The sequence below is a fragment of the Chaetodon trifascialis genome, chromosome 15 (genome assembly GCF_039877785.1).
Source record: "Chaetodon trifascialis isolate fChaTrf1 chromosome 15, fChaTrf1.hap1, whole genome shotgun sequence".
NCBI lineage: Eukaryota > Metazoa > Chordata > Actinopteri > Chaetodontiformes > Chaetodontidae > Chaetodon > Chaetodon trifascialis.
The window spans coordinates 23456346-23481701 of NC_092070.1; the positions used below are offsets into that span (position 1 = coordinate 23456346).

A 25356-nucleotide genomic window follows, 5' to 3' on the forward strand; every position below is an offset into this window, starting at 1 on the left:
ATGAAGTATTCCTTTACAGAAAACTGCAAACACATGATGATCTTATAGGACATGACTCATTGCTGTAGATTAAACAGAATATAAAGTAGCTCCAATGAGCTTAAGAGTCTACAGCAGTAAAATGCAGTAAACACATGAACGCAGCAGTAATATTACAAACAGCAGATACTGCGCAGTGTGTACTTTTACTTTTCAAACTTTGAGTACATTTTGCTGAAAACACTTCCATTCGTTTACTTAAAAAAGGTTTTAAAAACGGGAGTTTTCCGTGCATTTTCACACTGTGGTATTAGTACTTTTACCACAGCGAAGGATCTGAATGCAGCACATCGCAGCCACATCAGCAGAGACTGACGTCTGACATCTCACAGGTTGCATCATCACCAGGCAGCCGAGCTGTGAGTCATCTCAAACTGTCCTTCAGGGATGTTTGGAGCAGCGCTGACAGCAGACGGTGAACACAGTGTGTCCTTTCCATCATGAATCCTGATGGCAGCATAACTGATGATGCCTACGGACTCACTTCCTCATATCCACATGAACAGATGTGGACAGACTGAAATGTCTCAAACAGCTGGCGGGTGGGTTGCTACGAGGCATTCATGGTCCCTTCAGGATGAATTCTAATAACTTTGTTCATCTGTTAATGTTTCCTGTAGCGCCACCATCAGGTCAGACTTTTGGTTTCTGGCTGAATTTGTGCATTTAACATCCAAATGCTAACATGCTAACATGCTAAGCTAAGATGGTGAACACGACAAACAATATACCTGCTAAACATCAGCATGTTCGGACTGTCGATGCGGGACGTCAGTGTGCTGATGTCAGTTAGCATTTAGCTGAAAGTAGCTCTGTGCCTGAGAACAGCCTCGCAGAGCTGCTAGCATTTGTAGCCGTTAGCGGTTGTGAGACAGTTAAACCAAAAAAAACTGTCCATGCATCATCAGTGCAGTCTGTCACTTCAGGCTATTTTGATATCTTATTCTTTTTTGTGCCATTTGCATTGATTGGGTGTGTGTGTGTGTGTGTGTGTGTGTGTGTGTGTGTGTGTGTGTGTGTGTGTGTGTGTGCGTGCTGTCACTTATTAATACACACACTGTTGTTTGTTTTCAAGGCTTTGCTCGAATCACCTTTTCATGAGATCCTTCACTGTGTTCGTTAATGAGCTCAGTGTGCAGTCGCTATCACACGTTCACCTCCAGCTCTGAAGCTGTTTCCTCTTTTTCAATGATTTCTTTCCTCCTTTGAATAATTTAAGGAACACAAAACACCTGCAACCATCCAGTAATTTATATACATACAGTGACAGAGGGAACATTAGAGGAAAAATAATGTTTTTAAAGCAGAACAGGTTGTATTCTCATTATATATATTAAAAAATTCGCTTTTTATTTCATTTTCCTGTCCTGTGTTATTCAAATATGGTCGTGGGAGTGAGATGAGAAGATTGATGTCACACTCATGTTTTTATTGTAAATATGAAGCTGCAGCTAGTTAGCTTAGCTTAGCTTAGCACAAAGACTGGAAACAGGGGGAAACATCTAGCCTGACTCTGTCCAAAGGTGAAAAACCGAAGTGATTAATTGCACAAAAGTCAACAGCTTCACAAAAACACGTTTTATTTTTTAAAACTATGAATCTAACTGAGATATTCAAAGACAGATTCGTCACTTTGGCACAAAATCAGCACAAAAACACACAAATATAATACAGAAATCTACAGCAACCTGCAGAAATATGGCGGTTTGAATTCGTCCCAACAATCTGAAGCGAGATGTTCGACATGTTTTACAGCGTAATCTCCTTTAATGGGTTTATGTCCCTTTGGGAAACTGTTCCTGCACTTAAATCAACACAAACACTTGAGCTGAAGTGAGGGCTGATTGGTGAAAACACAGTAATAAATACTCCCACACAGCTCTGCGAGCGCCCTGCTCACACTGTGGAGGTTAACACGTGCATCCATCAGGGCTGTGATTACAACATATGCTGGGGGGATGCCCCCCCCCCCCCCCCCCCATAATGACCTCTGCAGGCTGCTGTTTGCCTGTACAATCGAACCGTTTGTGTCAATTTCATGACTTTCAAACGTATTAAACGGAATAAAACCTGTTTCTAATATGAGTACTACGTCAGCTGCATCACTGTTGATCATTATGAAAACGATAATTTTATGTTTATTGTCCAGAAGTGTTTTGCTAAATTTCTGTCAGTGGCTAGCTAGCATCACTCTGTGCGTTAGCTCACAGCCGATCCGCTAGCTTGTGTAAAGTTGGGATCCTTTAATGTTCACATCAGCTGTTGATGGGACGCTTATTTTTGTAACACTGTATCAATAATAACCTTCCACTTCAGCCTGGACAGGCGTGAAGAGCTAACGCCAACGTTAAAATAAATATTTAGTGTCAGAGTGGAAACAAACCAGAGTCTGGATCAGTCAACCATCACTGACGTTAGCCATCATCGCTAAGTTACCTGGAGGGTTAATTAGCCACATATTGACCCAAACCGTGTCCAGCAAACGTTCACATCTTTATTGATTGATATTTGTCAGAAAAGCCACATAAAGTCTGACTCATTCATTCATTCATTCATTCATGATGAACTCCTGCACGCCCGCAGACGGCCCCTCGGCGGCTGCAGCCTCGGCTCAGTGTGCTGATGTGAATGTGCAGCAGAGATATTCGGTCCTGTTCTTCTTCGCTGATGACGGCGTTTGTTCAGGGTTTCCGTAGCTGCTCGCGCCAACAGAAAGTGATAACAGGCGATCAGAGTGAACTCGAGTCTCGTCCATATTGTTCGTGGGTGAGAGCTCGTGGGCAGAGCTTCGCGGTGAGTCACAGAGAAACCTCCAGCACTGACTCTCACCTCCCCGTGCACAGAAGCACAGGTGGGTTATCGCTGAGGGGAGTCTGGGGTCGCACAGCCGGGCAGCTCAAACCGACATTATTTATAGCCCAACTCGTAAACAGCTTACTCGCACACAGAGAGGTAAACACACACAGGCCTTCACGGCTCGACGCCCTGAGCAAAGGTCCGCTCTCGTCGAGCTGCGGCCCCCAGGGGCCGGACAAATAAAGCATCAGCCGCGCAAATCCCTTTTTAATGTGCCTTTAATGATGGTTTCATGCCCCTCAGAGGGTCCCTGCAGAGGGAGAGGGTGAGGGTGGGCATGTGGGCTGAGGAGCAGCCGAGACGAGCAGCAGCACAGTAACAGCCAGCAGGAGCGGCGTTTCACTGCGTCCACAGGCGGCTAAATATAACGTGGCGGCCTGTTGGCGCTCATGAATGAACGGCTCAGAGTTTCAGATGAGTGATGAGACTTTTTACCTCGTCTGCTGAGACTTACAATCTTTTTCCACCAGCTGACTTATTTCAACTCATCAGTGGTGGAAAATACATCTACTCCAGTACTGTACTTAAGGACAGGTACTTGGAGTATTTCTAGGTTATGGTACTTCATACTTCTACCCATCAGAGGTAAATATTGTACTTTTTACTTCACTGCATTTATTTATTCCACCATAGCTACTAGTCACTGCTTATTTAGATTACTAATATATAATCAACAATTAAATTACAATGAATTATTACAGATTAAAATGAAATAAGACTTTATTGATGCCTTTTAACTGTGTAAACTTCTGAATACTTCTTCCATCAGAGCACATTTTACTGTGTATTCATAGAGCAAAGTACTGAGTAAACATACTTCATTCCTTTTCATCAGGAAAGACGTCAGTGTCTCACAAAGGATGGTCGCAACGAGCAGATTTGCGGGTCCCGTTGTCCTCTCCCACGCTCATGTGCTGGTTAGTTTCTCTTGATTTGCAAAATTTATTCAAAATTTATTCAGAGAGCAGGAACAACATGAAAAGAACAAGACGCTCCTGACAGACAGAGAAGAAGAGCCAAAGGTCAAACATCCAAAAATGTGCAGGCGTCACAAAAGACACGAGGACGATCTGAGATCACTCTCGATGGGGAGTTTTTTCTGTCCTCCAAATGGGACACGATCCTAAATCTCTGCAGCAGAACCACAGAAAATGTCTTTTTTGTCCCAAACATTCTTCTGCGTCTGTTACCCACAATACATCTGGACAGTCTGAGTCAGACATTCAGGTGTGTCACGCTAGCAGCAGCTAGCACCTGCTAAAGCTTTTTCCCCACATCCTGTACAGGCTGCTCTGCCCTTTACGCGTTGAGCATTTTTGAGCCGCTGCATGTTTACTGTGAGTCCATCAGGTGTCAGATCAGACGTTTGCTGACTGTCGACTGCAGACGAGCCGGATTACAAAAGAGTTGGGACGCTGTGAAACATAAATAAAACAGAATGTGACTCTTTGCTGCTCCTTTTTGACGCAAAGACGATATATATAATGTTCGAGCTCTTCGCTGATTTTTGTAAATATCTGCTTATTCTGAATGATCGCACTCTGTTTGCCTTTTTTTTGTCCTTGAGTATGTCTGATGAAGAAGAGCAATGCAGTTTATATTCAGAGTCTGTTTGTCCTGATGACTGACGCTCCTGAAACAGCACGTTCATTATGAAATCTACCTCCTGACGACAAAACGGTAAATCATTCATTTTTAATTGTTGACAGCGTCTTGTACAGGATGTAACAAAGGATTCATCTTAACGTAAGACTATGAATAATTGCCTGTTTTCAAATGATGTGTTTGTTTGCTTCTTGCTGACGATTAACAGAAATTATTAAAACGCTGGTGGGTTTTTTTTTTCCAGTTTGATCTGCAGAACACGGCCGCTTCGCTGTCTCAGCTCGTCAGATGTACAATGATCCACAGCGCACGCACGACTTTATGCTTTCAAAAAGCACCACTTTTCAATTTTTCATACAATAAGAGAAAAAAATAAATCCTTCACCACCGTCACAATTTCAGCTACAACATAGCTTTGACTCTTTTTGAAGAACATCCAAGGTCAGGGCCTGAGTGTGAGGTACCAGCTACGACGCAAATAAAATATTCACTGAGGACTAAAAACCTGTCTCTGCAAACAATGCTTATATACGGCTAATGAGCTTTAAAGAAACAAAATACTGCCTGAATTACACTTTTTATCAACATAATGATTAAAGATTGGGCCTCAAGCAGGAACCAGTTGAACGAACAGACTCTTCAGTGGCTCATACAAAAGATTTAAGAGAATTTGTCGCGTTCATACTTTGAATTTTCTCTGAGTTACTGATGGAAATCACAAGTCATGGACAGACTGTCCAAAAAACATTCATTAGAGTTTAAATAAGTGAACTACTTAACTAAATAAAATATGTCACATACAGTAACTAAGACAAGCTCATATGTCATCATCATCATCATCATCATCATCATCATCATCATCGTGACTAAATGTTAATCGATGGTCAGTGACGGCTTCTTCTGGGACTTCACACAGACTTCTGACCAGCATCTTCTGCAGCACCCACAGTGTAACATCACTTTATTTAGGGTTTAATATTCTCTAATCTAATATCTGCATGACCGTCACACCCCTCACACCTCACATTAGTCAAGTTCCACTCTGCTTTCACAAGACGTTTTTAGCATCGAACCTCATTTTAAATCAGTACTGCTCTGATGGCAGGTCTTCAGCAGCTGTATGGTAAGATTTTCTAATGGTTTTGGGTCATTTAATACCAATTTACTGACTCTCCTAAATGTGTTTGCTGATTTCTAAAAGCAGGACTTGAATTTAGGGACGCCACTTATGTTAATGATGAAATGTCATGAAAGCACATCTCTTCGTTAACAGGCCACATTCATCAGGTTGAGATGAGCAATTTGTCCATTGAAGAGCGTTTGGTGGATCTGCCGACCACATCCTATAATAATCTAAGATAATCCTGGCAGCAATTACATTTCCTTTAAAACGAACCTCTGAAGTTGTATATAAATATAATTAATAGGAGATGGAGTCAGATCAGTGTTCAGCTTAAGGTTGACTGCAGTAAATGTTGACTAAAGCTTAAATACAAAGTCAAGCAAATGATCATCACATGGAATAAAAAGGCTACAAATACAACAATCAACCAGATACATGAGATAGAATTAAATAAAGGCACAATCTGTACATTCAGCCATGCATATGTACACAGTATAAACAATAATACATCCCACGTGTTGGTAAAACTGAAGCAACTCCTTCAAATGCTGAAGAGTCCATTGATCAAAAATAGCAAATCTAAGGGGGTTTTTCTGCAGTGTTTTTGCTCCGTTACAAACAGGCTGCACTGTTTTCTAATACTGAGTTCAATTCAAGTAACTTACAGTCCATTTTTTCCACTATAGGTAACTTATCTCCAGTGAGGTGCTCTGTTCCAGGTTTTCCTCGGGCAGAGTTTTAATGCTCCCGTTTTTGGTTCCATTGAGAAGCAACGGTACAGTCAGTGTGGACCCGTTGACTGGATTTTTCCCTTTCGTGTCCCCAGCTCTGTCCTTCCTGTCTGGGGACGACGGCTCTGTAGCTCCTGGGGTCGCTCCTCTTTCTGAGAACAGCTGCTGTGAGCACTGTGGCTGGAAGCTGCTGTTGCCGTTTTGGGCGATTCTGTAGATCTCAGTCATTTCCGAGACGTCTTCCTCATCATCGTCCTCTTCGTCCCTGATCGCCCGCCTCAGGCTCTCCCTGGGCATGAGCGCCGTCCTCCCCTCCTCCTGCTGCTGCTGGCGCTCCATGGGCTCGTGGTTCTCCACCTTCCGCGTGGAGCGGCAGAGCGCTTTCCGGAAACCCCTCTTGAAGTTGTCTGACAAGAAGCCATAGACGATAGGGTTGGCGCAGCTGTTAGCGTAGCCGAGCACTACGACAAAATAGTAAAGACCCTGGTACTCTGAGGGCAGGGACACCAGCAGGTTGATGATGTTGAGAGCGTAGAAAGGCAGCCAGCAGAAGACAAACACGGCAACAACGATCACCACCATGCGTGTCACTTTCCTCTCCGACTTCCTTCGCTTGGTTGAGGTGGCGTGGACTTTTTTGCCCGAGCTGCGGATCTTGAAGACGATGAGCAGGTAGCAGAGGCAGATGATTAGAAGAGGGCAGAAGAATCCAACTGTGGAGGTGTAAATGATGAAAGCCGCCCGCCAGATGTTAGCCGGCTGAGGCCAGGCAATGTTACAGGTGCCTCCTGCCTTCTGGATGTTGGCAAAGATGACCACAGGCAGAACAACGAGAAACGACAGAGCCCAGACGGTGCCATTCACCATTTTAGCCACCTGAGGGCGTCGCCACTTTGAAGACCGAATGGGGTGGACTACAGCGAGGTAGCGGTCGATGCTCATCACGGTCAGGCAGAAGATGCTGGTGAACTGATTGATGGAGTCGACAGTCATGACCAGGCGACACATGAAGGAGCCAAACGGCCACGACTGGAGGGTGTTCTGAACCGCCAGGAAAGGCAGGCCGAGCATGAAGAGCTCATCAGCGATGGCGAGGTTGAGGATGTAGATGTTGGTCACTGACTCTATCTTCGAGTAGTGCAGCACAATGTGGATCACCAAAGTGTTTCCACCCAGGCCGATGATGCAAACGATTATGTATATGAGTGGGATGAGGACCCCTGCCACGCTGGGGCCAGAGGACACATCTGGGACGGTGGTGTTGGTGGAGTTGAACAGTGTCTCGTTCAGTTCGCTGTCATTGAACATGAGCAGAAACAGGGGGAGTCCTGGCGAGGGGCTGGCATAGCTGCCATTCTCCCACATTTCATCCATCATCTCCAGCCCGGGAAGCGAGGCGACACCCATGGAAGTGCTCTGTCAGTGGCTTTGTCCTTCTGTCGTCTCAGCTCCCGCCCATCTGTTCTGTTGGAGGAGAAAAATCAACGAATTATAACCAAATAGTTGACTTTTCTATGTTTGTTTCATCTTGCACATTAAAAACCGAAGAAGTAACGTTAGATCCCTGATCAGCTGGAGACCAGAGCTCTGCAGCCATGCATGACCATAACATTAGACAAGCCAGGTCTTACAGATATTTAGGGGTCCACACTGACAGTGAGCTCGGCTGGCACACACGTGACAAGAGTCTGTGCAAGAATCCATCAGCGCCTCCATTTCCTGCGGAGACTCCGAGATCTGTTTGAGACGCCCCTCACTCCCCAAGACATTTTTGAGCAGTGCACTATTCTGCAGGCCAACAGGATTTTATCTGACCCTTCACACGTGCTGAACTCTGAGTATGTGCTAATGAACTCTGACTCTGTGAAGTGAGGTATGTTGCTGCTGGTAATTCATGTGCTAAGACATGTATGTTTAGTGAGGTATGCCTTGTGATCTCTGCAGGCTTTAACAGCGTGAACGGCTTTGTGACTTGTTTACTTACTTACGCTTTTATCTCAGCTTTCTCCGATGGGAGACGATAAAGTAACCTTACACACATTATCTCTGAAGAGGCTGGAATGAAATGAGTGTGTTTTCCAAGGACACGAGGGAGTGATTTTTACAAACACAATAAGCTTTATGTCCAGAGCTTAAGTGACTTCGAAGCACATTTCTTTCTTTATTGGAAAACACATTTGCACATTCCAGCTTTGAAAACCATCAGCAGGTATGTTTGCTGTGTCCTGATAACACATTCAAGGTGTTTGTGTCACACTAAGTGATTCCTGCAAAGGAGTTTTGTTTTTGTTTTGTTTTTTCTTATTTTAAGAGAATTTTGGTCCTTTCTACTGGCCAATCACAAGTTAGATTGAAATGATACACTTCATTGGACTTTTAAAAAATGGTCATTTTACTAACTGTGAATGTGTTGTTTTACTCGAAGTTTCAAGGTTTCAAGGTTTTATTAGGATCCCCATTAGCCTGGACAACCAGCTATTCTTCCTGGGGTCCTTTCAATCATCATATCATTCAACATAAACATCACATCATACATGTAAACATAACACATCACATTGTGATGTGAAGTATAGATGAAGTAGTCTAGAGTCTGCACTAACATGATCGTGACTGTACTTCATTGCTTTTTCTGTTCTGTATTGAGCACAAAGATTGTTTCTGAAGACACCAAATCTCATTTCATCAGCTAAATTACAATCCGCTGATATGCAAGAAAACATGTAATATTACTGCTGCAACAAACTCACTATATTGCAACACTTTCACAGTCATCAAAAGGCAAGAAATTCCATTTATTTTCCCATTTTTTTTCCAATGCATGCCCCTTTCCCATACATCTAGATGTATGGCAGTGATGGTGAAGTAATTAGCCATTATGTTTGCAACAGTGCTCACGAGGGTAATGATGCTGCAAACATCTGCACTTATTCGGTGATTTGTGAGTTGAGTAATTAGCATTAAAGTTGTGGTAATATGTGATGTCTGTATGCATGTGTGCAACAGTTTCTGATATTTAAGTGCAGCATTTCAAGGTATTTTAAAGCTAATAATCTAGCATAGCCGTTTGGCTCATTGCACACTGAAAGTCTGCTGTAAGTGCTGAGCCAAAGCAATCATAAAATACACTAATGTCAAAGCCTGGTGACCATCAATATGTTTGCAATGAAAAACAGAGGAAGCAGGTAAAGATAACACTCACAGGATGAGTGGCAGAGACAAAAAGAGAAGCACAGGATACAGATAAAATGATGAAAAGCAAATGGGATGGAGGTGGGTATGAGATGATAGGAGTCAGACAGGAAACAATCAAAGCTCGCTGATGATGGATATTTGCAGGTAGATTGACCATAGCAGCTATATTTGGTCCTATTGATACAGCAGGCAAATTAAACAGAGTGTGTTCCCACAGATGGGTGAATTGACATTTCATTAGCAACCCAGCAGCACTCTGGTTAACATGAACAGGGAACAGAGAGGAGCGTTGGCTGTAGGATACTAAGTGGAGGTGAGACGCTGTGTGGTTTCAGGAGTCTCACGCTTGGTAAACATCTTCCATACTGACCAACTCCCAAAGCAACAGCTGGTCGACTCGCCCACACATTCACACGGTCACGTTCATTTAGGAATGAAAAACAAACTAATGTGGAAGCTTTATTCAGGTTAATATGAGCCATGTCGGCAGCGTGGAGGGATGGAAACGTTGGTCTGTCAGTCAGTGTTAGATGGGTTATTATGAATTTTGTGCAGACATCAATGTTCCCCAAAGGGTTTAATGATGATAGGACACGTTAAACTAAGATGGTGAATATGGTGTACATTGTACCTGCTTAACATCATTATGTTAGCATTGTCACCCATGTTAGCATGTCATCTTTTAGCTCAGAGTAGCCTTGACTCACTAGTTTGCTAACATGTTGATGTGAGTGCCATTTCTATGACAGAAGCAAACAGTTGACAGATGGTAAATTTAGAGATTTGGGTTATGTTGGTCTCATTTTGGGATTTTACATAGAAATTTACAGAATTAACTGTTAAAATATGTATTTTTTTTTTTTTTTGTCATGCTGGCAACTTAGTTCTCAGGATGGCAATGTCAGTCTTTCAGTCCACCACTTTGGATGGCTACGGATTGAAATACCTTAAGTATAAAATAGACATTCATTATTTATAGTGTTTAGCGCTAATTGAAAAATATTAGCATGCTAACACACTAAGCTAAGATAAGAAACATGGCAAACCATACAGGCTACCTTCTAAACATCCGGATGTTAGCATTGCCATTTTGAGCATGTTAGCATGCTGACGTTAGCATCTAGCTCAATGTAGACTCTATTGACAACTAAACTAATTAAATTAACAAGTAAAACAGGACTGAGACACTGAACATTCTTCCTTTGTGGTTAAGGGGAACTGGCTTTAGCTCGCTAAAAAGCAAACAAAGTCCGCCACTAGCACCTCCACATCTGAAAAAATAATGTATTATTAAAATTACATTTCTTGACGATGTCTTGGCAGCTAACCTAGCTGTTTCTCCATTTCTAATATTCATGCTAAGCTAAGCTAACCTTGCTGCTGGCAGAACAAACATGAGTCTGTTTTCTCATCTTCTCTTCAAACTCTTACCAAGAAAGAGGACAGTTTTTTTTCCCCAAAATGCCGAATTATGTTTACATCTTTTCAGATGGAATCATTTCCAAAGCGCCACATTAGAGCAGATGTGAAGTAATATACATGAAATATATAGTAACACAATATTTGAAGTGTTTAGTGAAGTACAGTAATGGCATACCATGAGCCATATACTGTAAAATCATTGCACTATTCATTGACTACACAGCTATACAATAATAAATGTCATGTCACAATAAAAGCATAATGAAAACCATTATTTCTACCTCCTTTTTTTCTTTCAAAATGTCTGATGTTTGCTTTCAGAAAATCAGCAGTGAGAAAAACAGAGAAGGTCCCTGAGCTCGCTGATACATCCAAACCATCTGAAAGGTTATTATCGCCTCAATGGCAACAGCTGCAGAGTCTATAAAAAAGGCTTTCGATCTCTTTGCCTTCCTGGAGTTCAATTTAAAAGATACGGGAAGAACAAAACAACCAGAAACAGCAAAACAGGAAAAATCAACACATGTAGCGGGTGTCTTTTTATGAGACCAGAGAAGTTTGGTTTTCGTCATTACTGAAGCCCGTCGGGGCTCAGAGCAACTTTTTTGCCAAACTGCGAAGAAAAGTGACTTAGTGCTGAGAACAAAAGAAGCATGAAAACTGAGACAGATCAGATATGTGATGTGGATGACTGAAACACACAAAAAGAGCTTTAAATCACATCTGGATTTTATCCAGATACAAGATATTTGAAATGACAAGTAAACTTTTTGGCAGCTTTCATGGAAACACGTGGACTTTCTTGTTTGGACACCTCATCCAGTGTTTAATACGTCTACATTCACACTCAAAAGAGCTGCCAAACCAGCCAGTAGGTGCATCTCCACTATCTGTTTAAGGCTTTTTTTCAATTTTAGCATTAAAAACCTGAGTGAGGCTGAAAGAGTCAGAGAGAAAAAACCTCCAAATATTCCAAAAAAGAGGTGGACAAGTTGTTGATGTGTCGATAACTGTTTTTGACATTTCCCAGATTAAACAATCAATCGAGGAAATAATCAACAGATTAATTGATAATGGAAATATTAATTTATAAGATGAGCAGCCCCATCTTAAATCTTTCAAACCTTAACTGCGGTTCAGCTGTAACATTAATTCACGTTTCCTACGACTATGATGCCTCAGAGAAATCAACTTGTCTACCTCCATGTCTTCATCCCTCATCTCAAACGCCCTGGGGTTTAATATCTGCAATGTTTTCAACGTATTTCATTCCATCTCATTAATCTTCAGCTCGACACCTTTATGGCCTGTCAAACCTCCCTGAAAGGGAAAATCTATTCAGTTTGTAAATTGAGGTTCTGAACTGCTGCCGTTGTCACACGGGAGCGAGACATCCTGCGATGCAGATGTCTCCTCATCTGTCTTTCTTGTCTTTAAACGACACGAGGGAGGCGCCGTGTGTCTGCACAGAACAATCAGTGGCAGGGCAGCCATATAATCTGAATACAAACAGTCAGGGATCAATATCTTTCCCCATGAGGTCGACTGTAAAACGCGAGGCTGCAGCTGTGTGAGGCTAAAGGCGGAAAAACGAGGACGCCCGGGCTAAAATTATGAATGATCTGCCTCCTCCGGTGTCCGCTGCTTTTGATTGGCTGACGTCTGAGCTGTATCGAGGACTCATCTCTTGTGGTCACGCTGTTGGCGGTGACACATTTTTGCCACTTTGTTTATCCACTAATTCACTGCGAACAGACTCGCCTGAGCTTCTGCAAAGACAGATTCATCCAGCTGGAAGATTTCATTTATTTACACACACCTGCAGTCAACAATCTGAGAATCTGGATTTGTTTGGCTGCACTATGAAGTAAATCTGTGTAGCAAATCAGCATGACTTTATCACAGTGGGTGCCACTGTTCATTCATTTCTTGTCACCAGAAGTGCCGTCACGTGGTGAAACAGCGGCTGAAGGTGAGCGCTGCCTTACCTGGACCGCTGGACAGACTCTGTCGTCCAACAATCCAGAAATTTGTCTCAATAAATCCCATTTAAAAAACAGCGAATGTCGGCTGAATCAACTGCGTCTGTTTTCGCAGGTTATCAGGTCGGTAAACTTCTGACACTGATGAATCAATGGAAGGCAAATATCAGCTGACAGAGTCCATTCTCACTTATTTACACTTGTTCCTATCTGTACCTGACACTCGAGTATTTGTATTGTGCTTGCACTTGGAAATTAATCTTATTTCCAAGTATAAAGTGTTTTAGAAAACCCCTGAACTGCAGAAGAAAGCACAGCCGCAGAGCTGTAGAGCTGTGTTTGCCCTGAAAACACTCAACATCTCCACGCTTCATGAACACACTGATAAACACACAGCTTCATGTACTAGAAGAAGAAAACAGACGAGCAGAACGCAAACGTGTAAAGCAAAATATCAACATCAGTTTACGTGTACGTTACATTTAGAGACTGCTTTACTTTGCTGTCAGACAGGAAACCTGAAGCAGTTAAATCCATCTTTGCTCTCTTCAAAGCCACCAGACTCCATTGACAAAAAACAGTAATTTTACAGTTTTAAAATACTTTAACCTCTGTTTTATAGTCTCTCAGTGCTACTGTAAATGCCCCTTTGTCAGTGCACAATTTAGGTGACAAAGGACCAGTAAATTGACATAATGTCAATCGATACCAATATGCGGTTGCTGATAAGCTGAAGGTGAACACTTCTGGGTGAGGTAACGTTTTCGTCTCACACAGCTTTGACTGCAGCTCGCCGCAGGAGCGGAAATGCCAACATCTTTGCTGTCGAGCTGCTGCACCGCTGAGCTGAGCATCCATCACAAAGGTCAGAGTCTCTGACAGCCGGAGCGTTTGAAAGGTTCACAGTGTTTCAGGGAGGAGCGTCGTCCTGACAGCCACGATGCATTCAGGTACACACAGTTTACACCAAGGGGCTTAGGTCCGTCTTTCAGTACTTCTACGACAACTTGGATTGTTACAGACAAAACAACATCTGAAGTGATTGATCCATCAATCTTCTACAGAGGTTTGACGGCACCTGAACGGAGAATTAGTGCCACCAATTCTTAACTTTAACACAACAGCACTGGATAGAAACACACAATAATTTCCATTTTCTTTTGCCTCTTTTTTATACATTTTGTTTGAATTTTTGCCACATTGGGTGAGAGACTGGCTGGTGAACATAGGTGGAGTATTTAAGCTCAAGGGGCATGATGGAGGCTGTTGGTAGAGACCAAAAACAGATAAAAGAGAGTGAACAATGAACTTCATCAGGTGGACACAAACACGACTGCAAATGAATGTTGCTCCATAACGCTCCAATAATAAGCAACTTTTTGCTGATAATAAGTCAATGTTGTGTTCAAGGCCAAAAAAAAAGTCAGTTATTCTAAGTTTAATTGCTCAAAACGCTTCTAAAAGCAACAGAGACGAGCAAAGCTTCACTTTTATCAGCTCTTGTCTTCTCTCATCTGACCTTTGGTGAACGCGGAGTGAGAGGAGAATAAAACGATCTGGAAAAGTGAGGGCAGGCTGTGGACATCATTCTCTGTCTTTACACTGTTTATCATAGCTCTATACGACCTGTGACACAGAAAGCGCCGTCTGTGACACGAGAGGTCAGAGATCAGAGCCACATTCAATCCATCATGCAGATTTTGTCCCCAGTCGCGCTGGACTGAGTGTCAGTACTGACTGGACTGCGAGAGCGCAGGTCAGGTCACAGTTAAGGACATCGGCAGCACTGTTTGAACAGCATGTTTGTTTAGGTTTCTTTTGTATTTTCTCACCTTGAAAGCTGAAAGTGAATGTGTAGCAGTTTGCCAAGCGGTTAACCAAACAGATGTGAGTCCTGGAGGACGGAAAATCATTATTACGGTTTAAGACAAAGAAAGACGTGAACGGGGACAAACACTGAAACAGCTATTTTCTACATATCAAGTACGACGTGGCCTTTATGTTGGCCTTTAAGTTAACTGTGTTGATTATTAATTATGTTATAGTATTTTTCCATGCACTAATATTGGGCCGTTCATGTTCTGTCAACACGCCACCGTCGCTGTGGTGGAACTGAACCCACTGACGGTGGCTGATGGTGTTGGACAGTCAGACGTCCTACAGATAAATAATGTGGAAGTTATGCAGTCGTGAAACATCGGCCTAAAATTCTGCTATGCCGCCAGCTTTGGGAAAAATAATATTACTGTACCGATTCTGTCAGAGAAGCTTTGGCTCTTTTTGAGGGTCTTTACAGCTGAGGTTGTTTACTTCCACCTTCAGCCAGAATTCACCCTAAAAGAACATCAGCTTTCAACGTCAGACTAGATTCTTTTCAGTGCTGGTGCAGATGGAGTCAGACATTTCTGGGCTGCTCCATTAAAACTGATGGAGAGAAATATCCATCAATCACACAGTAACTATGTTTGAAGTTTGCAGTGATGCAAATGATGCAGAGGTCACTTCATTACATCCCTCAGTAACTACAGGCTTTACTCCACAGCACTCAGTCTCACATAAAAGCACATTTTCAACAGAAAGTCATGTCAGGAATATTTTTGACCATCTTGATCATTAAAAATGTTCTTTTTTTATTTATTTTTTCAAAATGTCTGATGTTGCTTTCAGAAAATCAACAGTGAGAAAGACTAATGTGTCCTGAGTGGTATTGATGTTTTTGTCAGAGTCTCCAGAGGACAGCACAAAAGCATATTTCCCAAAGCACTGAACTCTTCTGTCGTCTGAAGACGCCGCGGCGGCCACAGTCAGTTGGTTCGGCTGCACGTGGTCTTGGCGACAGAGTTTGTTCAAAGCTGCACCACCAACACGTTTCACACCATGTGTCGTCTTTCACACATCAAACTGAACATAAGCTCAGCGGTATCACACTCTGTCTGCGGGTTTCTTTCAAGGTTTCAGCACATGACCCTCAGCAACATGTTTGCTGGAGGACAAACAACATTTCAGTCACCTCACGGGAGCAGAAAGAGACCTGCTCTCATCTGGACTGCGGTGCGTTCACAGTCTGGGGACAATATTCAGAGAGGCTTCAATGACTGTGAGAGAGAAGGAGACAAAGCTGACGTGGAAAAAACACCCATGGAGAGGGGACAGCATGCAGGAAGTCCTGGATTTTAGCTTTAATTACTGTAGATTTTCCCTCAACGCTGAATGTGAAGCATTGCTGCTACTTTTAAAAGCTACAAACAAGCTTTAAATTACGCCTCAAGAGTTTTTCAGCCTAAGAAAAACTTGAAGAAAATGTAATTTTTATTTCAATTTTAGTCTAAATATTAGTCTTAATTGATATGTTGATTAACAAATTTACTATAATTGACATTTTTCTAGCAAAAATGACAAACATTTCCAAAGTTACAGATTCTCAGTTGTGAGGATTTTCAACTCGTCTCTGTTTAATATCACTGTAAACTCAAAAATATGGGGTTTCAAAACATTAAAAAACATCACTTTGGAGTATTTTTCTCTATTTTCAGGTGATTTATAGACCAAACAATTAATACATTTTTAAAAATTGTCAGATTAATTGATGATGAAAACAGACTATTCAGCATTTAGCAGCTTTGATCGCGTTGGTTTGGTGTGGTCCATGAGGACAGCGGCTAACAATTATTTTTATTATTGAAGCTGTAACTATGGGAATATTTTTGCTAAATATTGATTAAAAGTAATAAAACAGTTGCAGATCAGTCATCAGTTGATTGATTAATCTAATCTAATCAGCCCTACAGTCGATTCCTTGCAAACCGCCCACACTTGTTGCCATCACAGCATGCGTTTCTACGTGCGTCTGCATGTGCGTCCACTTATTTTATATCCGTGTGGGAAGAGCTCGTCTAAACATGTTGCACACACACTCTGAGACCGAGTGTGTTCGTGTGTGGGCACGCTGCTGAGGATCCGTTTCCACCATCACTCAGAACAAGTCCGCAGTCCTTGAATAAGTCAGAGACTTGAGGCTCAGCGTGCTGATGGATGAATACTTTAAAGAGGATGCTGGTAAGTTTTTTTCTCAGCGGGAAGTCCGTCGGCCTGAGGCTCCTGTGCTGCTGCCGCCGCCCCAAAACCCGTCTCCTTTCCTGTATGTGTGAATGACTTAGCTCTACAGATTAAGGAAGCTAGCTGAGGCTAATTTAGTTCATGCTTGGATGATATAAACTGATTGTTTTATCAGATGCAGATCTGTGGCTGGGGGTCTCAATCAAAACAATCACCAAAGATGTCTGATGACATCATGAAGCAGTGTGGGATCATGGGAGTTGTTGCCACGAGTTAGTAATGCTAACGCTAGCAAGCTCGTTCACAACCTCACTCTACGTTGTATTATCTGGTGTTTCCTTGTGCTAAGGGGGCTGACAGGTGACCAAATGAAACGCACCTTTACCTTGAATAAAACTACAGTACACAACTCAACGATATATATGTAAATCTAGTTGTTTTAGACATTTTAATGTGGAAATGTTACGTATCATTAAGCAATGAATGGTGGTTAGTTTGTGGTGTACAATTAGCGGCTCAGTCGCTCAGAATAATTGTGCATATGTAAATATTTGGGAGAGTCTATGCATGATGATCCTGGCTATTCTCTGTATATCCAGCTTCATAATGCACGCGAAAAAAAAAATCTAAATCTATAAACACCGAACAACACAGAGCTTCATCACGTTATCTGACAGTTCACAGATTCGCTGCCATTTCACCCGACATGGGCTGAGTACCAGGACCAATGCAACCACAGTGTGAAATGATCCCACGGTGGAATCATCCAATCAAAATGGAGGAGCAACCTGATCCAAGGCAAGTCAAAATGCTTTTACAGGACAGAAAGGCATTAAGGGAAAATACAGATAAAACACAAGACAACGTAAAAAGACAGAAAAAGAGTAAAACAAAATGAAGCTGAAGGTAAAAATAAGCTAAAACAGACTGAAACAATTCAAAAAGTACGAAGATTTCCAGCAAAGCTACTGCACAACATATGAATGAGCAGGCCAAGTCGGACTCTCTGATTTAAGGCCTGATTTCAAAGAACTTTGGGTTCAAGCAGATTTAAAACTGAATGCTGCTTCTCCATGTTTAGTTTGGACTCTGGGGACGGCGAGCAGACATGAACCCAGATCATCTGCGAGGTCTGGATGGTTCCTGACAGGGCAGCAGGACATGAAGGGACATAGACATGAAGCATTCAGGACATTATGAACCAACAGTAAAAACCAACTATTGGACAAAAAGGAGGTCAGCGTAAAGATCTGAGAAGTGGACTCTTGTGGTCTCTCCTCGTCTCTGTGAGGACTGCATCAGCTGAGACAAGCTTCCCATGTCCCGCTGAGACATGAGTCCTTTTTTCTGGCTGATTTTGTACTCATGTGATGTTAAAGTGAAGGTCCATTCACTCTGAGGTTGTATCGGAGTGGAGACGGCTTCTCCTCTGGGCTCAGTGAATCAGACAGGCTTAATAAACCCAGTGAATGCACACACACAGCCTGGCATCCACTTCTGGCTTCAGTTTTCAAGCTTTGCTGACCCTTTTCTGTCTTGTGCAGGTCCCTTGTATGAGCTAGACACCAAACTCAAGTGCTGAAGAAAGGAAAAACATCCTGAGCACCTTTCAGTGTTTTCTCTCTCCAGTTTCGAGAGGAGACGGATAACAAAAGCCTCTTTCAGACATGCACCTTCTCACAGAAATGTGACGGCAGCTGAACACGTCAATCTCATATCTGAACAAATGCCTGAGCTACTTTTAGTCACTATGGCAATCTGACGAGGTCAGGCCGAGATCACTCAGCGTAGAGCAGCGCAGGTGTGAGCTGAATGTGGTCAGATTAGCATAAAGGTGAAACGTGAACGGAGAGATTTAACACACGTCTGGTTCATCTGATCACACTGCTGCTGTCTCCTTTATGTGTTCAGCTTTCATTCATGCAAGAATAAATGAAGACCCAGAAAAAGGCTTTACAAACAGCACGTGAGCAGGTAGGAACTGAACAAGAATCTCAACTTAACGTCTCATCTTTCTCTGCTTGTGTCCTGTCGGATGTCACGTGACGTTAAACAGCAAAATTTGCTATTTTTAGAATTTATATTTCTCTACTAACAAAGAGGAACAACATGTTTAACCGCTTTCTTAAGCAGAGTTAGATAAGAAGATTGACACCACTGTCATGGCTGTACGATAAATATAAAGCTACAGCCAGCAGCCAGTTAGCATAGCTTAGCATAAAGAGTGGAAACGAGGGGAAACAGCTAGCCTGCTCTCTCTGAAGAGATCCACCAACCAGCACCTCTAAAGCTCACCACCAACAAAAACCAGGATTTAAAAGCAGCATGTTGTGGTTTTTGGTGGGTTACAGTGATTGTGCCCCCCCCCCCCAACAGCAAGATAAGTTTTAAGATCCATCGTGGACGCAGCCCGGGAGAGAAAACACTCGTCTTCCTTCACATCGTTGAGCTTTCCAACTCACTGCTGCTGCTTCATCGCTCACCAGTTGGGCAGCTGCAGCTCAGGAGGTAGAGCAGTTCTCTACCAATCAGGAGGTTTGTGGTTCGATCCCCGGCCTCAGCAGTCCACATGCCAAAGTATCCTTTGGCAAGATACTGAACCCCAAAAAACTGCCCTCAGTGCAGCGCCGCCGGTGTGTGAATTCATACGTCTCTTTGGATAAAAGCGCCTGAAAATGACTAACTGTAATTGTGCTCATCGCACACGAGCAGCAGGCTCTTAAATGTCTGTTATGACTGAATGAACACACCTCCACCTGTTTAAGTGTGTCTGCATACATTAATGTTATTCCTGAGCGCTGAGATTTAACGGCCTTTCTGCTGTTTTCACCTCTTAAAAAGCATTTTTACCTGAAAGTATGTCGTGGCTCAGCTGTGTGTGTGTGTGTGTGTGTGTGTGTGTGTGTGTGTGTGTGTGTGTGTGTGTGTGTGTGTGTGTGTGTGCGTGTGATACACTTTGTAGATGGACAGATTACAACATGATTTTGCTATTAGTGTGTGAATTCATTATAATCTCAATTTCCAGGATCACACACTGAATAATATCTGATATCTGAATCTTTCATGTTAATTTTTTTCCCTTTTCTTGATGTAAAATGTGAAATAAATGTGAGATCCATCATGAAGGTGCAGCATTTTACAACAAGTGGCCTCACATAGGGGAGCCAAACAGAACAAACCATGTCAGCTGGTGCTCAGGCTCTGTCACACACACAGTGGGGGGGGGGGGGGGGGGGGGGGGGCCTTGTTTTTCAGAAAAAAAACTGTTTTTGCACACAAGCTGAAAATATGATGATGCATCTCTCAGAACGAGACACATTATTGGTTCAGTCGTCGCGTGTAAATGAATGATTAATCTGCACACGGCGTTCTAAATAAAGACATTCATAACTGAGACGAAGCCGGCGGTATAATAACACCGCCTTTGTCCAAATCCTCCACCTCTCATTGGAAAGTGGCTAAAGAGACATATTTAGATGTATTCTCCTGAAACGTGGCTGGAACATTTTGACCTCTGTGCACGTCTGTTGAGGCTGAACACAAACCTCCCTGCAGCTGTGGGCACATTTTCAATACTTTCTTATCAGTTTCTGTCATCTGAGGCGGTCAAAACCCTCGCTGAGCATCATGGCAGCAGAAGAAGAAGACCAGGGAGGTGGGAAGGAACAGAATACAGATTGTGATACTGAGCAGGACAACAAAGCCTCATCTGCTCACTGTTACTCTGAGTCCCCCTGTTTAACGTTTGGACGCAGTATATTTACATTTGCACCTCTTTCTTCATCATAGGAGGTGCGTTAACAGCTGGCAATCACTGCACATTACTGCACACTTAAAATATCCTTATATCTGTGTACAAGCACATTACAACATTACAGCGTGATATGAAACATGTGTTAAATGTTTTTACATCATAGGTGCTAAATAGGGAGTCATAAAGTGAAATGTTACCATAATATATGCATGCCTACACTCAGAGTCAGTGTCTCTCTCTCTCTCTCTCACACACACACACACACACACACACACACACACACACACACACACACACACACAGAGAGAGAGAGAGAGAGAGAGAGAGAGAGAGAGAGAGAGAGAGAGAGAGAGAGAGAGAGAGAGAGAGAGAGAGAGAGAGAGAGATCAGGTTACTGAGCCATTTTTTTAATATCCATTAGTCTTAATGGTGCACTGTATTTAGATGAGATCTGTGCTTTATTGATAGAGACAGACTATTAGACTCTCTTATGCCAGTGAAGGTTCTCATTAAAGGAAACTAAACTGGACATTAGCTCTTAAAACCACGTCAATCAAGTCTTCTAGAAAGATCAGGACAGCAGAAACGCATCATGAAGAACTACCTGAGGTTCTCTGCTCAGTAGGGTTTGTTAAGAGGCTGCCTTTCAATTAAAGAGAAGCTAAACGATCAAAAAGACGCAAAAACGAGCCCGCAGAAAGTGGCTGCGCGGTTTGTGACGTTTGGTGTCTCAGTCTGGGGGTCTTGCTCCTGCAGGAGGGGTGGGGGACCCTCATGATGGAGTTAAAGTAGCAGCTATGATTGGATATTAGAATATTTAAAGTTGTTTGTTGGCGTTCATTCATGGCCCTGAAAGATAAATAACGCAGTGATTCAATGACGTTCAGTTTATTATTTGTCAAGATTTTAACACGTTTTTAGTCATTTTACAAACGTGCCTCCTTCTTTAAATGTGTTCTCCTGCGTGCCCCCCACTCACACGCGCCCACCCCCGCCCCTGACTGATGGAGGCATGGAGGGATCCTGTGTTTCCATCCCTGGTTTGGATGTTAAAACGACCGCAGCTGAGATCCACAGATCCACAGCGGCCACTTACAGCCGCCTCTTTGTCTGCAAACGTCCAGCGGCTTGTGCGTGAATAATCCCGCAGCTCGAGCTCAAAACACAAACTACACGCACTCTTTGAACTCACCTTTGAGCTGAGACTTTGCACCGCGCGGCGTGTCCGCTGTGGCTCAGGATTCAGTGACGGATGAGCGCGATGCGAGCAGGTGCGCTGCGTTCATCCCCCGTCAGGACGTGTTTCGCTGTCATCCTCAGCCGGTCCTCCGGTTCTCCGGTGTGTGTCTGTGAGTTTTCCCTTCGTCTGTTCCCGGAGCGACCGATGCGCTCAAAGTCACCGGCGCAACCCTGGAACTGCGCGCAGGTCGCGCCGTCTCCGGCTTGTAACTAGGTAACAGCTGAGCCTGCTGCACGCAGTCAAGTAGGAGGTGTTAAAATCCTACTGTGTGTGTGTGTATGTGTGTGTGTGTGTGTGTGTGTGTGTGTGTGTGTGTGTGTGTGTGTGTGTGTGTGTGTGTGTGTGTGTGTGTGTGTGTGTGTGTGGCGCTCATTCCCAGCACAGTCTGTATGTGTTGTTCTCCTACAACAAGCCTGAAGAACCACTGAAAGCTGCAGAGGTTCCACTGAGAGCGTTTTCTGCAGGCTGCCGTTAAGAAAGTCAAAAATGGTTCCTAAAGCAAACTTAAAGGAACAGTGTGTATTTTCTGCCACTAGGGGGCTCTCAATCAAAACAATAACAGAAAACATAGTTTGCTGAGGCAGCGTGGGATCATGGGAGTTGTGGTCTTCATTCTTAAAGAGCCGTCATGACTGATGAAAATCAATGTGACGCCTCAGAAACGAGGTCGTGAATTAAAGTTTTACGTTAGCTTGGTCACGTTCCCCGACTTCTTCACTTTCCCGAGACGTTCTCTGTCACAGTGGTTCGTCTTCACCGCAGCAGCTCATCAGAATGAGTTTCATGCTTTTCACTGAGTTTATGACGGCAGCATAACGCTTTCTCTGGAGACTGAGGCCAGTTTTCCACCGAGGCCTGGAGTGACCCAGTTTTCTGGCCTGTTCCAGCTCGCAGGCGGCTGGACATCTTCTACAGCCAGTGTTTCAAAAGGCAGATTTCTCAGCTCGGCTCTTTGTTCCAAATCACAGAAGAGAATGAGAAATCAGCGGAGAGACGACAAACAGAGTCATAATGATGCCTCACGGGAGAGAAGAGCTTCTTCTCTGTATTTGTAATCATTTAGACTCAGAGTTTACGTCTTTAGCTGAGGTAAACACCCACACCTGTCTCTGTACGGGGACAAACAGAAGACATTCATGTCAAAGTCTTGATCTCATTCTGGGTTCAGTGACGAAGACAAAACACAAATTTAAACGGTTTAAAGCTTTTCGTGTATTTTTAGGTTAAATCTTAAACTTAAAAGTAACTAGTATACTGCAGTTTTCAGATACGTGTAGAGAGGTGAGTCTGATTTGGAGTTTAAAGCTGTGTTTAGTTGCTGTTATACAAATGCATTAAATTTAAAAATTTAAAATTAAAATTTTAGACCCAATGGTTTTCATGAGCTGATGATATAAAGTGGCTCATTTTGAGCTCCTCCATCTTTCTGCTAAAAGCAGTGAAAATGATGGATCGTGTCTGCAGAGAGTCTCAGCTGACAGGTTTCATCCTGTTAAAATGCCAGTTTCTTTAGGTAAGTGTGGCACGTTTCTCTCTGGTAGTTCCAGCCAGATTCATTTATGTTTACGTCTTCTTTGATGATAATTCTGACTTTAAGATGAACCAAATGAAAAAGTTTTCTTCCCAAGCTGCCACGAGGACACGTCTTCAGACAAATGTGACTTAATGTCGTCTTGCATTAACTACTCTGTCGCAGCTGATTTCTGACTTTGGTTCTTAAAAAGCAATTAGAAAGTGCAACAGAGACGTCATATGCACATCAAATGTTCATGAGATTGCTGACAATTTGGTCAAAATCTATTTTTGCATCAGTTGTGATAAATAAAAGAAGACATTTTTTTATTAGATCTCTTTTTTTACGTCTGTTTGTATGAGAGCATTTCACAGCCTGGTGGCTCTTGCTCCTGCACATCTGGCTGATTGGCGCCATGGGTCTCATAAAGCAGATGTGTCTTTGACGTTTCCTTTTCAGATGTATGGATTTGTGCAAGAGCGCCGCAGCAGATCAATAAACTGTTATATGGCAGTCGCTCTAACACACTGTGATCACTTTCATGATCGACTGATCTTTGTGGAAGAGGATTTCTCTCCCTCCAGGGCTGCAAAGGAGGCCTTCGCTGTCATTAAAACCTCCAGGACAACAGGGTGATCAGCCCATCTGTTGCTCTAACACTGTCTGCACGTGTGTGTGTGTGTGTGTGTGTGTGTGTGTGTGTGTGTGTGTGTGTGTGTGTGTGTGTGTGTGTGTGTGTGTGTGTGGTCTGCAAGATGAAGATTCATTCCACACTTCACATGAAATTAACATTAAATAAGAGCGTCCTCTGGAGTGAGGACAGTTACAGACTGTGTCCTGCATGAGAAGGTGGGCGGACATCTCTCCTTCCTCCTCATGAAACAATAAACCGCCTTTGTGTGTTTCATCACTTTGAAGATATTTTTGAGGATATTCCATGTCTCATCGCTGGGCTAGGAACGTCAGAAAGACGGGATGTAGGAGATGTTAGAGACCTCCTGATGTGGACCGCATCATTAGCGTAAGGTTCAGGTTCAGGACTTGAGCGCAAGGAACTCGAGCAGGAGCCTGAACATAATTTGAGTGAAGGAGGCGTTCACTGACCGGCTGTGTGTGTCTGCAGTGTGTGGCTCCTTCAGGCTTTTGAGGTACAATGAGCCAAGAATCACATGAACTCCAGGGACTCACAGTGAAAGAGACCTCAGCTCTGCCAGATACAGTCCAGGATATTCAGCCTGGATTCAGCAGAAGATCATTACCATAGCTTTCTCTTTATCATATCAAGAGTGGGAGCAGTACAACACCTCGGGGAGCGGACTCCTACAGCATCAGAAAGGTCACCAACGGTGCTAATGTTGTTCTCGCCAGCCGTCATCGTTACAAATAACACGCTATAAATGGCAAAGCAGTTCCCTAAAGGGAAAAAGTTGAAATTAAAACATCCTCCGAAGGCCTTTTCATGTCAGATTCTTTGTTTTCACTCTGACGTTTATCTAATTAAACTGGCATCCTCAGAAAAGAGATGGCTATGCCGAGTGCACATGAGAGATTATGAAATCTTAATGTCAGGCGGTCGAGGACTCATCATATAGCAGTGAACGTTCCCACAACATATAACGCATCATTTCTCAGCGTGGAAGAAGCTCTTTGACCTTTATCCATTTAGCCATTACAGTTCTGCATAAACCTTGATGAGTCAGACGCGAATGATGAGACGTGGGCGAGTGCCAAGCCCAAACGAGGAGAATCTTCTGAATGAAATCTCTGCTTTCTCCCCTTTGGCTGTCTATTGGCTCCAAGGCCTTCGCAGTCCATCAGCTAGTTTAGTCTTTTATGCAAACAA

At 43.1% G+C, this 25356-nt stretch overlaps 1 protein-coding gene across 1 annotated transcript; it reads right to left on the reverse strand.

Annotated features, from left to right (window-relative positions):
- Nucleotides 1-1610: 1610 nt before the first annotated feature.
- Nucleotides 1611-22222, reverse strand: sstr3 (somatostatin receptor 3). The gene is made up of 2 exons (XM_070981006.1): nucleotides 21953-22222; nucleotides 1611-7818 (listed from the first exon to the last, which is right to left on the reverse strand). Exon 2 carries the CDS (start codon nucleotides 7759-7761, stop codon nucleotides 6304-6306), a length of 1458 nt encoding a protein of 485 aa, XP_070837107.1. The 5' UTR covers nucleotides 7762-7818; nucleotides 21953-22222; the 3' UTR covers nucleotides 1611-6303.
- Nucleotides 22223-25356: the final 3134 nt, after the last annotated feature.